Source organism: Solea senegalensis, linkage group LG21 (genome assembly GCF_019176455.1).
Source record: "Solea senegalensis isolate Sse05_10M linkage group LG21, IFAPA_SoseM_1, whole genome shotgun sequence".
NCBI lineage: Eukaryota > Metazoa > Chordata > Actinopteri > Pleuronectiformes > Soleidae > Solea > Solea senegalensis.
Genome location: NC_058040.1, coordinates 7919264 through 7934943, shown reverse-complemented (window position 1 = coordinate 7934943; position 15680 = coordinate 7919264). Strand labels below are relative to the sequence as shown.

At 39.0% G+C, this 15680-nt stretch overlaps 1 protein-coding gene across 1 annotated transcript in view; it reads right to left on the bottom strand.

Moving 5' to 3' along the window:
* Positions 1–2452: 2452 nt before the first annotated feature.
* The window catches only part of csgalnact1a (chondroitin sulfate N-acetylgalactosaminyltransferase 1a), a 31030-nt gene continuing 17802 nt past the window's right edge, over positions 2453–15680 (bottom strand). The window contains exons 5-9 of the mRNA XM_044012277.1: positions 14667–14768; positions 7120–7298; positions 6919–7013; positions 5836–5917; positions 2453–4309 (exon numbers count right to left, since the gene is read on the bottom strand). Coding sequence (XP_043868212.1) covers positions 4014–4309; positions 5836–5917; positions 6919–7013; positions 7120–7298; positions 14667–14768 — 754 coding nt within the window. The 3' untranslated portion in view covers positions 2453–4013. The remainder of the gene's footprint in view (positions 4310–5835; positions 5918–6918; positions 7014–7119; positions 7299–14666; positions 14769–15680) is intronic.

Sequence of the window (15680 nt, the reverse complement as noted above, 5' to 3'; positions counted from 1 at the left end):
CATACTAACCTATGACTTTTTTGTCACATTTTGGACGAAATGCTATGCTATCACTTTTCTGTCACATTTTAGAAGACATAGTAACCTATGAATTTTTTTGTCACATTTTGGACGACATACTATAGTATGATGTTTTTTCATGATTTTGGACGACAAACTAAACTATGACTTTTTGTTCACATTTTGGACGACATACTTTAGTATGAGGGTCACACGGTGGTGTAGTGGTTAGCACTCTCGCCTTGCAGCGAGAAGACCCGAGTTCGAGCCCCGGTTGGACCAAGGGCCTTTCTGCATGGAGTTTGCATGTTCTCCCCGTGTGTGCGTGGGTTCTCTCTGGGTACTCCGGCTTCCTCCCACAGTCCAAAAACATGCAATGTGGGGAATAGGTAAATTGGACACTCTAAATTGACCATAGGAGTGAGTGTGAGAGTGAATGGTTGTTTGTCTCTATCTCTGTGTGGCCCTGCGATGGACTGGCGAACTGTCCAGGGTGTACCCCGCCTATCGCCCGATGAAGCTGACATTGGCACAGCACCCCCCGCGACCCTCTGGTGGAGGATAAAGCGGTTAGATGATGACTGACTGACTGACTAAACTATGACTTTTTTGTCACATTTTGGACAACATACTATACTATGATGTTTTTTCATGATTTTGAATGACATACTAACCTATGACTTTTTTGTCTCATTTTGGACATCAATTAAAGTATGACTTTTTTGTCACATTTTGTATGACATAATATCCTATGATGATTTTTCATGAGTTTGGACGACATACTAAACTATGACTTTTTGGTCACATTTTGGATCTATTATTACTATTGTATGACTTTTTTGTCACATTTTGGATCACATGCTTTACTATGTTTTTTCATGATTATGGACAACATACTAAACTATGACTTTTTTTGTCACATTTTGGAAGACATACTTAACTATGACTTTTTTGTCACATTTTGGACAACATACTATACTGTGATGTTTTTTCACGATTTTGGACGACATACTTACCTATGACTTTTTTTTTATCACATTTTGGACTTCATACTAAATTATGACTTTTTTGTCACATTTTTGGACAACATACTGTACTATGATGTTTTTTCATGATTTTGGATGACATACTAAACTATGACTTTTTTGTCACATTTTGGACAAAATTCTATAATATGATTTTTTGTCACATTTTGGATGACATACTAAACTATGACTTTTTTGTCACATTTTGGATGACATTTTAAATTATTACTTTTTTGTCACATTTCGGACGACATACTATACTTTGATGTTTTTTCATGATTTTGGATGACATACTAACCTATGACTTTTTTGTCATATTTTGGACGACATTCTGTAGTATGACTTTTTTGTCAAATTTTGGACGACATATTATAGTATGACTTTTGTAACACTATACTATGACTTGACTATGACTACTATACTATGACTTTTTTGTCACATTTTGGATGACATACTATACTATGACTTTTTTGACTCATTTTGGACGACATACTATAGTATGACTTTTTTGTCACATTTTGGATGACATACTATACTATAATGTTTTTTCATATTTTTGGACGACATACTATAGTATGAGATTTTTTGTCACATTTTTGACAACATACTGACCTATGACTTTTTTGTCACATTTTGAAGACACACTAACCTATGACTTTTTTACCACATTTTGGAATATATACTATAGTATGACTTTTTTGTCACATTTTGGACGACATACTAAATTATGACTTTTGTCAATGCTGGGATCTACATATTATAGTATGACTTTTTGTCACATTTGGGATCTACATACTATACTATGATGTTTTTTTCATTTTTGACGACATACTATAGTATGAGATTTTTGTCACATTTGGACAACATACTGACCTATGACTTTTTTTGTCACATTTGAAGACAAACTAACCTATGACTTTTTAATTATTTTGGAAGACATACTATAGTATGATTTTTTGTCACATTTTGGACGACATACTATACTATGACTTTTTTGTCACATTTTGGACGAAATTCTATAGTATGACTTTTTTGTCACATGTTGGACGACATATTATAGTATGACTTGTTTGTCACATTTTGGAAGACGTACTATACTATGACTTTTTACCACATTTTGGACGACATACTTTAGTATGACTTTTTTGTCACATTTTGGACGACATACTATAGTATGACTTTTTGTCACATTTTGGACGACATACTACAGTAAGACCTTTTGGGTGATTTTGGAAGACATACTTTAGCATGTGACTTTTTTTTGTCACATTTTGGACAACATACTGACCTATGACTTTTTTTTCACATTTTGGACAACATACTGACCTATGACTTTTTTTTCACATTTTGCACAACATACTTTAGTATGAGTTTGTGTGTCTATCGTATATATCGTACTTGAGCAAACACGTTTTTAATTAAATATATACATACAAATGTTTTATTTAATTAATTTACATGATATTACATGAGGTGAAAAAATCGTTTGAAATGTAAATAAAGCATGTTTTCTTATTACAAGGAACATTTCAATGAAACAAAACAAGAACACAGTTCAAAAAGTGCTTTTTTCACGTCTTTGGTCAACCACCAACAGCATACCTTGTTTTAATTTGCTTTATTGACTGAATAAGTGCTGGTAAAAACATAAAATAAAATAAAAAACTAAATTAATGGGAAACTACATTAAAACAAATATAAACGTGATCATATCTCTATACCATGATTTCTGTGACTTCTGTGACTTATGTAACATTTTTGCTACATTCTGGACTTAACTTAAAGAGTCACTAATGTATATATATATATATATATATATATATATATATATATATATATATATGTAGAGAGCGAGAGAGCTCAATATAAAGATTGAAAGGCTTATTCTGACTTCGTCATGAAGTCATTGTCAGACATGACAGTGAACAGTACTGTCAGTCATTTCTGTGTTGATAAATTAGTTATCCTATGCTTTATCTTTTTAAATGTAATATTTTTTCAATATATTGAGGGCACACATACATAATATATCCTATTCAGGAGTTAGACTAAACCTTTTACCATCAACTACCTAAATAAAATATATATGTTTTACTCAACACGAAACCCTTAATCAAAGAGATGAATGGCACAAGTGCACAATACTGCATTTTGAATGAGAAAACCAGAAAAGTAATTATAAACAATGACATTTAGAAAAAACAACAACAAACATAAATAGAAAATAAGATTACTTATTAATAATTTATTAAAACCGAATGTTCCATAAGGCCATTCTACAGGCTTCGAACATGTCCTTCATTGTTTATTCATCTACACAATATTCATATTTAGTCCACTAGGTGGCCACGCTTCACTGCCTATAAAACCTTGTAGGTTGACCTCAAAGTGAGGTCTCTTGCAACTGAGAAATAATCTCACATAGATCATGGAATTACAGATGACACAATGAAAAGTCCACTACAGCTGTTTGGATCCTAAAAGAAATATATATAAAAAATGCCTCAAGCCATCCAGTCAGTTTGAGTTAGCCTGACAAAATGTTGTCCTTGCTACAATAGAGCAACAGCAGTCTCTGAATCCTGTAACAGTTCAATATAAATTCTTCACATTTTTCATTTAATGAATAGTCTGATGTTTTGGTCATATGATTATTCACGCTGTTTCTGAGGATTAATTTTAAGAACATCGATTTCTCTATTACATGTGAGTTTACAGCCCACAGTACTCGAGTTTGGGTTTGCCTAAAGTCTGACAGTGGTTGACACTGTACACTGTATTTAAAGTACACTGTACTTTAAATCATTAATGATTTACCTAAGTAAAAAAACATTTATTTCTACTGGGAAATGTTGTACTTTTAACTCAACTGCCGTTATTTCACAGCTTTCCTTACCTGTCATATTAAGATGTTTCTTTATTCTTGAAGTATGTAGAGATTTTACCGATGAACGTGTTTTAGTTTAACTGATTGCAATCTTTGTGTCCTCATGTCTTCTTGGGATTTGAGTTGTGCTGCTGCTTCTGTTTGCGGAGGTGAGCCTCGATCTCATGCCTGAAAAACAGCATCCCCAGCTGACTGTGCGAGGCCTCGTTCATGGCCTTGGACTGCATGCACATGTGGTACTGGTCGGACGGAAGCTCGTCAGCACAGTGCTTCTCGTGCCACAGGTGGAACAAGCCTCGCGACGGTGCTCGTACCACTAGCAGGTTGCTGTGAAGGTACTTCCTGTAGAGGTGGACATCTTCTCCACCCCAGCCTTTGATGTCGATGTCAAAACCACCTACGAGAACACACACATATCATCAAATTTTGAGTTCTTATCAAAACACTGCCAACATCTCTACAGGACCCATAGCCTCTCTTTTTCTCTCCTCACTCACGCACACACAGAGACAGACAGAGAGCTCTTTGCCAATTGCTTCTTTATCTATTATATATATGTGGGTTTTTTTATGTAGAATTATTTGTCCAGACTTCATTATGTGTTTCCGGTGCGTCAGTTAGAGTGGCACCAAGTCTGAGTAGCTCTGAGTCTATTGTTAGATTTCTGTTGTTTTCCGTGTGTATGTATCTTGTTCTGAGCGACGTGTATTACCTCGAGTTGCAATATCTATCTATCCATCCATCCATTTAGGAAACTTGGAGCTGCATGGTGCAGAAACAGCAGCAACAGAGCTTGTAGTCAGGTTCATGGAGAACTTGATCTGCTTTGCCATTCATTGACAGAGCACACATTTTCAATGTAAAATGATCCCCTCCATTTAGTCTGGTGATGGGATTATGAGTGAACACAATGTGATCACATAATCAGTTTTCTCCCCGCAGCCTGCCTGTTCGGTTGGTTGTTCAAGTGGAACTGTCGACACGTGCAGTTCTCGATCAGGCATGTTTCAATCTGCATCTTCACACGACTGAACCCTCATGCCTTTTTTTTATTTTCTTTTGCTTACATCTTGTGTCACACTTAAGGCTTTAAGTGTCTTAAGCGTTTATTTTTCAACAAACGCTGCAGGGCCAAACAGAGAGAAGACAGGGATTTTGAACTTGGCAGATTAATATTTCATTCACTTGCGCGTGTGTGTGTTTGTGTGTGTACACATGGCGTTAATAATATAGTCAATTGCAATCCCAGATGAACATAATAATGGAATATTGTACAAAATAATAAACATTTTGTCTAAGTTCCTGTTCTGCTATGACAGGAATGATAGGCGTACTGGCCGCATGTGTGTATGGTAAATATGAACCTTATTTAATTAAGAGACGACTAAACATAAGTGTAGAGAGCATGTCAGACACTACTAAAAATGTAGTAGAAAAACGTAAAAAAAGTACAAGTACTATAAATGTACACAAATAAGACTGCATACCAGCACATTTGTTAAGTTAATATAAGGTATAAAAACAAGAGATTGTAAAAAAAGACTCGAGTTGAAAACAAAAAGAAAGTCACAGTGACAAAATGGCCATACATTAATACATACATTAGGGATGCACGATAACATAAAATCTGTCATACTCGTGTCGCCGCAGATGTAGATTTTCTTCATTGAGCAAAATAAATAATCACGAAAACATAATGGTTGTCAGTATTAAAAAACAAGGAGGTAGCAGCCAATTTAGCCTACTATTGTAGTTATTAGTCATATCTGCAGATCTTGGTGTGTTTGCTGATAGCCGATAATAAATCTTAAAGCCAATATCTGCCAATACCGATAATATCATGCATCCCTGATACACTAGAAAGACTAGGCTAGAAAGTGGTTCATTTAATTTGTCCACCTATGTTACCTAATGTTCCTTTACCTATGTTAATGAAGTCAGATCTGTATTGGCAGGTCATGCCGAAACCAAAATCCCGCCAGAATCCTGTTTCTTTCTTGATCACCTGCAGGAACAAAGGGATGCCAGTCTTAGCCAGTGTATTAACAGAAGTATTATATCAGCATGATATTACAGGGAGGTTCTTGAACAGGATTGTTATGGATTTGTACACCGAGCAGCCGGAGAAGGGAATATTTTTCTCCTCTACCCTCCAGGTATAAAATCATCACATTATATGCAGCGTGATGTTTTCCACAAGTAGCTTGCAGCAAGCACATAAAAAGGACAGAGTTAAGGGGTGTGCGTCTTTATTATGTTGTGGGGACCAATGCTGGTGCAAATGCATTGTTGTGAGGACATTTTTGCAGGTCCTTGCAACTTTATGACATGACGTTAGGGTTAGGATTCAAATTATCACACTCGGGTTAAGGTAAGGGTTGGGATTAGGCATGTAATCGAAACTGTAGGGGTTAGGGCACGGATCAGCAAACACATGTGTTTTTGTAAGCAGTTGAATATTGTATCTTCATCAGTCAGAAACAAAAACCCACGTTTGCTGCCAGAAACGAACAATAACGTGCACGTGGTTTTTAATCCGCAGCTCGTTACAAAGACAAATGTGTGTGAGACACGTCCTCATACTGTTGTTTCAATTTTAAGAATTCCTGCTTCTTCTTTGAGCCTAACACAAGTAGTTATTTTACAGACATTTACTCCCCAAATCTGGCTGTCTCCATGACAACAGCAGTGTTTTTATTTTTCAAACCAAACTTTTACTTTCAGTTAACTGTCAATTCTGACTGTTAACTGTCAACAGAATCTGTTTGAATAAGTTTCATATTTTGTCCAGAATAAAAGCTCTGAAGTGAAATGTTTTTGTGAAGATAAGCAAAAAATGTAAGATCAGATTTGTTAAATCATCTGCCGGACCAGATACTGATGCTGGTGGGCCAGTTTTGGCCCACGGGCCACTGGGTTAGGGTAGGAGGCTACAGAATGCATTATATATATATGAATGTCTTAACTACAGAGAAACAAATGTGTGTGTGTGTGTGTGTGTGTTACCAGCTGCTGCTCCACAGTCGGGATGTGCTCAGGGCTTCCATAGATCAGAGTGGGATTGTACTGGCTGAATAACACCGGATAAAAAACCTTCTTACCTAAGATGTAGAGAGAGATGGTGCTGTCAGAAACTGGGAAAAATGAATTATCATGCAATGTGTGTGTGTGTGTGTGTGTGTGTGCAGCAGGTGTTGTTTGTCTGACCGGGCTGTGTGTTGAGCCGGCAGCTGTTGAGGAAGTCAGCTGTGAAGTAGATGTCAACATCGCAGAAGAAAAGCAGCACGTTGCCTCCCTTCCACGCTCGGGCCCCGACATCGAGACCTCGTCCCCGAGAGAACTCCTCGTCCAGCTGAAGCAGAGTGTAGTTCTTGAAATCAACCTCCCTACAGACACACGGCAGAGACAATGGGGCACAAATCAGTGGAAAAGTGGAAGGAAGTGGAAAATATGATTGTGGCAGAGCTGGAAACAGAATATGAATGTTACTTTCAAAAACCAAATGACTCCTTTACTAACACTGAAACTTTTTATTTTTTTTTTATTTTCCTTACCTTACTGTACCTATATTGTGTTTCACTTCTAATTGTTCTCTAATGTTTTTATTAGGACATTTCATTGGACAAAACATCAAACATCATCATTGTTCTTACATTAACTTAAAACAGGCAGTGTGAAATAGTGACAAACGAGATGATGATGCATAAAGGAAAGCAGAGGTAAGATTTTGATCCGTGTAGTTCAGATATCTGACCTCACCACATTTTCAAACCTTCCTATGAGCAATAAATGGACTAAATGTAGATTTAGTTACATTAGTATGGAGTATTCATCCTCAAGCTGGAAAAACAACTTTCAGATTCAGATTCACTCTCTTGTGATTTGTCTTTTCATTTGCTCACAAATGTAACACCACTAAGGCACAACATACTAATAACTGAAATGATGAGGGCGTTTAGGATAACATGTGACAGCCCTAATAAACACACAAGGGAAATTAAATGAAGCTGCCATGTGTACTGTACACTGTATATGTATGTAAATACTACCCAGTGGCAGGAGGCTGAAGGTAAGGTCAATTTTTGCCCTAGGCCTCCCTTGTTGGTTAATCCAGACCTGATAATCCTCTGTTTTCACCCTTTTCCTGCCTTTGGTATTTTCCCCCTCAAACAGCACTTTTCTCCCATTTCACACCCCACACCACCAACATGTTCATGAGTCCTGATCCTGGTTGTAACACACACACACACACATCGGCTTTAAACTGTAACCACACAATTCATTGCACTGGATAATAGCACACTTCCTACTTCACTTTTTCCAAGGATGTGGTGAGAGTTAAGAGAAACAGCTGGATCCAGATGTGCACAGCTGGGGCTTTGTCCTTGACCATGACAGTTCACACTGTTGGTGACTAATCCTTTACTCATGCACACAGGGACACACACACACACACACACACACATATACATACTTGCATCAACTTCAGACAGAGGATACAGAGAAGAGACTGGTTCACACGTCTGAGAGTCTTCCTCCGTTCATGTGAGGCTGGGTGACGTAACACATCAGAGGCAGCAGAACATACCCAGCTTTGTTTGAGGAAGCAGGGACGAGGGGAGGAAACATGGTCAGTGTGTTTTTGCCTGAGGCTCCTTTTACCACGTGCTGCACACTTCCACACTCCCCGCTGTCTGTGAACACCGAGTATCGGCATACACTGCACTTTTACATAACGTACTAAAGCCCCACTATGTGTGAAGATAAACGCGTGAGTGGAGCGGAGCACAGAGTGAGCAGTAAATCAGATGAATAAAGGTATATTCCTGATAGTTTCTCTGTGGTTACGATCTAAAGGTCAAGGCTGGAAATGAAAACAGATATGGACTGAGCTTCTGCAGCGAGGGACAGAGACGCCGCTGTGGGACGTGCCGCCTTCTCCTCCTGCTTCAGCTTTGTGGCACACACACAATCACACACACAGGGAGAGAGAGAGAGAAGCTGTCTGTATGAGTCAGGGCTATACGGATTAGGACTAGATTTTGTGTGGTGTGATGTTTGGAATAGAATAGAATGAGCTTTATTGTCATTATACACAGGGGCCTAATGCCAAAATCTGCATGTTTTTGGACTGGAGAGAAACCCACACACACGTGGGGAGAACATGCAAACTACATGCAGAAAGGCCCTTGCAAGCCTGGGTCTTCTTGCTGCAAAGGCAAGAGTGTATAAAAGCACATGCCCTTAAATATCTCACTGCATGCATTTACTGTCGGGTCAGCTGACCTGTCAGACAGCGGACAGAGTCCAGCATCCTCATCAAAACAGACTCAATCTGTTTCCCCCGTCCACCCAGAGTCCCAGGAGAGGTGGACCCACCCACTGGCACTAAACTGTCCACAGATGGCAGACACAGAGCACAATAACTCTGACTGTTTCAAACAATATCAATACAACAGGCAGCTACACTCACATGTTGATTCAGGCTCAGCTTTAACAACACCAAAAAGCTGGTTCGTCAGATGATGATGACATGAGAAAAATGTTCACGAGAGAAGTCTGAATGAGGAAGCAAATAAATGATTTTACTTGTTTCCATTAAGGTTGTTTTACTGAAAGGAAAAATCTGACATTTTTGAAAGGTACTGGCTCCAGCTTCCTATTAAGTGTACAGACAATATCAACAGCATATCTTTACGCTTACTTTACTCATTATCTCCAACATCTACAAATTAATCAGCGTGTATTTATATTTGAAATGAAATCTACTTGTAGTTATTTGGTAATGCGATTTAGGTAAGACTATAATTATATACTGTCCATTCAAATACAATGTCTAGAGTGTTTTAAATGCAGCTGTTGTGAGCTGAAAGTCCACTTAAATCCTGCAATAACCATGTTTTCTTAATGACTTTTTATATCTCCTTCGTGCCCACAAGCATCAGCATTCATATAAGGGCCAGAAATAGTCTGTTTGCTGACTGTGGGCGTGATGACTGGTACCAAGTAGTGGCTAAATTATTCAAAGTGTGTCAGAGAGAGTCGCCTGTAAAAAACTGTCATGTTGTGTCTCAGCAGCAGTGCTGATTCTGTTAATTCTGCTTAGGATGCACAGCGGAAACAAAATGCCCCCGATTTCTCTTTTCTTTCTTTGCAAATCTGTGCGTCTATGTAGCCTGAGGACTGACGGCAGACATAGAGATGCTTAATGACCATTTGGGATAGAACATTATCTGCAGAGCTATTACGTGTCTATGAATTAGTGACATCTAAGGGTGAGATTTAAACTGAACAAACGGAGAAATGGACGTCCCTCATGTTCCCGTGGCTGGTTTGTCCGTTTGGGCCTCCATAAAGCATGGCCCTTGTTCTAAGTACATATAAAATCTTAATTTAAGGTGACAAAAATCCAACTATTTTAATTTTAAAGCAGACCTACCATTATACAAACACACTTAAGGGTAGTAGTACATTACATGTTTGCCAATAAACCCTCATAAATACTTCACACTGGACCTTTAAACTAGAAAGAAAAAAGTATAATAATAAGTAATAATACATACAATTATTCTTTATTCTTGGGTTTCCATCAGCCTGTTTTAATGTGCATTTTCTGACACTTTAAATAAGTCTTGAAATGTCATATTAAAGTTTTTACACCCTAGGGTAAGATGTGAATGTTTTTTTATAGTATAGAAGTAATTTCCGCCTTACTGATACAACGAGTAAGAGGAGGAGTCTGATGCGGTAACCACAACATTTACTATACTTATATTATTACATTTACAAACTGAGGCAGCAACAAAACGTCTAAACGCACTCTTTAGTTATCAAGCTGTGCCTTGGTTGCTGACACTGACTTTGGTGCCATCCATTGCACGCTCAGTTTGCTTCACAGCAGTGGCAGGAAACACGTAAATGAGCGACTTCCTCTTTTATCGACCCTTGGAAAATTTCAGTTTAAATTCGCATTACACTTTAATGGAAACCTCGCAAATAAAGAAAAGTATGCTATCTCGACGTCAGCTGGCGTGCTCCCCCGCGTATAAATCACACAGCATCTTCTTCACCACAAAATGTTATGGGTCAAAGTTCTCGATTTCCAACCCAGCAAGTGCAAAACTAATGATATGTCCACACTTGGCGAACACAGTCAACATCATACTGGCGAGTATCAGCGTGTTGGCATTGTCACAGAGAGCATTATTACTGCTGATCGAGCTCAAGGCGCTGCTCTGCCTAATTGCATCCTCGCCGGGCTGTGAGCGGTCCTGCTGCCTCCTGAAATACATTTCAACGAGGCACTTTTTTGTGCCGCAAATAAATTAGTAACAGCTCATTTTTTCCTGTTTATCTGTCACTTGCCTGATGTTTACAGAGCAGGCAGAGTGGTGCATCCTCTCTGGGCTATTGTACAGAAGACGACGAGACATTACAGCGAGCTGCGGCATCAGTAGTCTCTGCGTGTGTTGGATAGATAACTGCAGACTGAATAACGTCAAGGCTGAACCCTCGGGCAAGTTATTAACGTTGAGCAATGTGCAGAATGGGTCCATGTATTGACAAATTGTTTTACCCTCTTTGATTTGTTTTCGGCATATTTTCCATTTCCTCCCCGATTTATGTCTCATTTAATCTAGTCATAATCTCCCCTCGCTGACCTTCTGCTCAACATGATCCTCTCGTGTCGTTGGAGCTGTTAGAGGCCCTACAGAGAGTTGTTAACCTATCTGTGAACCGAGCAAAATGCCACAGCAGCATGAGCAGCCTTTATGGAGAGAACTGAATAAATATCAGAGAGAGTTGTAGTTGAGGGAGAGGAGAAAACATGATCTCATTATTTGTTTCTTCTTCTGTCCATTCACTTATTCAGGTTTCCTTTTCACTCATTTTACCTCTTCTAGCGTCAGCTTTCTCGCTCTTTCCTTCTGAGCATTTTTATCTGCGCTCTTTTTATCTTAGTCTTGAATAATGAGGTTCAGAAATGTAAGATGCCCACGATGGTTTGAGTTGAGGCTTTGAAGAATTGCTGCATTAGCCATGACGTGATGTAATGAACGCTGATCTGCTCATTCTCCGGTGTCTCCCGTGAATTCGAGGCTCTGACTTAATGAAACACTGCATTAATTGCCTGTTTTATACTTGTTTTGGCTTCTAGAGCAACTAGTTGACAGGTCAAAATAGAGAAAATCCGTGAAACAGACAAAGGACCAATAGCTCAGGGTAATTTTGGGAGCAGATACAAAATAAACCCGTTTCTGGGGGCGAATTTAATTTGTAGGACAGCCAGCGAAGAGATGAGCTTTAACTTTGGAGTTGTTTTTTTAGAGTCGTTATATAAATGAGTGTTTTCAACCTTAAAGAAATTACAGGTCTTAAAAAACAGTTGTTAAATAATGAATAATTTACCATTTATAGCTCAGACTATAGGTCCATTGGTTGGACATATTAGCCAGTAATTAAAAAAGAAAAAAGATCATTAATCATTAAAAAACAATTTGATTAATTATTTGACTCATTAATCAAGTACAATTACCCAAAACTTGTTCACACAGAACAACAAATGAGCAAATGAGTTCATATTTGGTCTTTAAAGAAGTGGCACATCTGAAGGCAGTGTTGGATATTTTTTAGATCGCAGATATCCTTAACCATGACATTTGTTTATAAAGTCAATAAGAAGCCAACATTTCTAACTTTTTTTTACCTGGGGAAGTGAATTCCCGGCAATATGTGTGATTTGTGTTTCCACTACACCTCGAAGTTCTTGTTTTTTTTTTAATGTCACAATCTGAGTGTCGTTGATGACGTGACAGTGCTCGATTGTGTTTAGTCACTTTTTGGAAAAAGAGTCGCCACAGGGGCCTGAATACTGAGGCAGCTGCAAAATGTGTTCCACCAATCTGCGTTAATCTAGAGTTCCAGGTAATCTGAAAAGTCTCTAGTTTGGGGTAGTTTGTAGGAAAATTTGGGGTCGAGGGAAAGTAATTGTGGTTTTTCAAAATCCCAGGTCAATAAGAAAAGTTTCTGCGGTGCGAAGAATGTTACAGATATTCGGCTCCTCAAGGATATATCCTTATGTACTGGATGACACCTTGAGGTTTAAAACCATGTAGATTTAGGATTATTAACTAATTGCCATATAGATTTGAACATTAATTCCTACAAAACTGACACATTTTGACACTGTGAACCAAGTAGACTTGTTGTTCTGTTATATTTTAATGTATTATACATACATTAATTCACAAATTTGTTCCGACCGTTCACTCTGCAACTATTTCGAGCCAGTAGTAATTGGCATGGGGCCGTCCTCTTGCAATTAGATGAAGCAATTCACAAATCAATAGATGACTCATCAATAGATGGCGCAGTCTGTGATTGTATCTGTGTGTAAACTGAGTTTGCCTGAGGAGCAACATAATGGAACCACAGGTAGTTATCCTCTACTGACGACTCTCATTCATTTCACCCACAGTCTGAAAGCCAGATAGAAGAAAAGATGCTCGGATTCAGACCCAGATAACAGATGGGATGCATTCTTAGACCGGGAAGTTCAAAGCAGAAGTGCTGCTCTGTGGGGTAAAATTACAAGACAGTGTATTTCATTCAACACTCTCCTTCGCTGAATACATTTTCACTTCAATTCACTCCAGCTGTTTTCTATTCAGTGCAATTCTCAACCTCCTCAGTCGCTCCATGAAGAATATTTCCACGTGAAAAACAATAGCAAAATAGGTTTTTTCGGATCGTGTATTGGAGAGGTTGTTTTTTTTTTACAGCATTTGGGACATCATGTGATCTGTTGATGGTTCACAATATAAGGGACAGTGCACATGTTGTATCTTTGCAAATGAAATAAAGTATTGATTTATTTTGGGAGCAGGATTTGAGGTCACATTTGTTGTTAGTTGAGAAGGATCCACTTGTTGTCTGTTTGCTATGTACCATTGGGGTCTTGCTCATCAAGCTCCCACATTTGCTGTGTGTTTTGCAAACGACACGGCTTCTGTTGATCGCCTTCTTAATTGTGGATTTCAAAATGAGACCTGAGCTTTGAGCGCCACAGGAGGAAATGTTATTGCTAATTCTGACTGACGTCAGCGATCTGCCTTTTACTTTCCCCTCTCAGTTTACAGTCTCACGCTGTGGAGGAGTCAAGCGGCTTCAGATCGATGACAACACTGCAATGAATATCTAAGATCAATGAGACTCAATCACAAAATATAGAAGTTTGTTGGACTCAGCAACAGCAGCAGGACACACAGGCAGAGACAAAGACACTACAGATAGTGCGACTAATTCACGGCCACACAAAAACCTTCGAGGATGGGAAAGTGACAAGCATCGCCATAGCAACCCCCTCAAGGAAACTGTGTCCCCACGGTGGATGTGACTCCCGCTCAGCCACATCGTCCACTGAGGTGTGGGCGTCGAGGTCCTGTGAGATCGCGCCGTGAGTCAGGGGCGATCACAGGCCTGATGTAATTTATCTGTGTTGACTGGGAGCTCTCAGCCTGATGCCATGCTCCATTATTCATCAGACAGATGACTGGCTGCAGCAGGATGCCAACCCACAAGGTGTGTGTGTGTGTGTGTGTTGTGGGAGTGTCTTGGCAGTGGCAGATTATGAATGTGTGAGAAGATGAGGTCTTTGAGTGAGGGGAATGCCTGCCTCCAAAACAGGTGTTTGTTTGTTTGTTTGATATAAAGTGTATTCCATATTCTAATTCAAAGATCTGGATCCCACCCACCTGGACATGTTCTCCAGCATGCTGCGGACTTCGCTCATCTGCTCCTTCCCGAAATACACCACTGTCAGGTGGACACGGCCGTCCTGGCGCACACAGACTTCCCTGTATGTGAACACAAACACACAAATGGAAGAGGCAATACAGAGGAAATCATTCTCCCTCTCTGAGCAGGCGAGAATACAGCAAGCAAGTGCGGGCTTTCAAACAGGAGGTTTGGTGTTTTTATTGATTAAAGTGCTGAAAGGAGTAGCTCGACAACAATTCATTAATAAACTATCCTAATCAGTCATCTAGAAAAATGTCAAGCATTTAGTGGATTCAGCTGTTTTGTTTCACAGCATCATAATTTAATTAAATGGCTACTTCTGGAGATTGCAGCAAGCCTTTTTCACAATGCATCAGTTAAAAAGCTCTACTCTCCACTATGGCGCAGAGAGGCAGACGTTGCGTGTGAGCGAAAAAGGAGACCAGGTTGGAGATGTGTGCGAGACCTTTTGATGGGAGACGTGTCAGATATACCACACACATGCTGAAGATAGTTCGACCCGCCTCTCTTTCAAGACTCACACACATTTGTAAGAATTTTGCCCTGAAGCAAATGAGGGGAGAAATCTCATAAAAGTCAACTCAGTGAACACGAGAGGCTTAAACGGCAAAACATGTGTGGAGGATGTTGAGAAACCACAAATAATCCACTTTTTACTGTCATTATAGGAGCTCTTGCAATAGGCTATCTCGAATAATAGAACTTGATTGACTTTTTAAATGAGGATTTCTTTCTCTCGCTTCAAATTCATTACAAGATTTAACATAAACTCAAATCTTTTTTAGTAGTCTGCCACAGTAAATCCAAAACGCCACTTTGTTCATTTAGAACCTTAAGTGTTAACATTAAAATTTGATAAGTTCCTGCACTGATATGCAACCAGAACACCTTTAATATGGATGAGGGTATAGCGTTTGCTCAGCAACCTTGTCGAGTCTTTCAAGTAAGTAGAATTCTTTTGCTGCTCG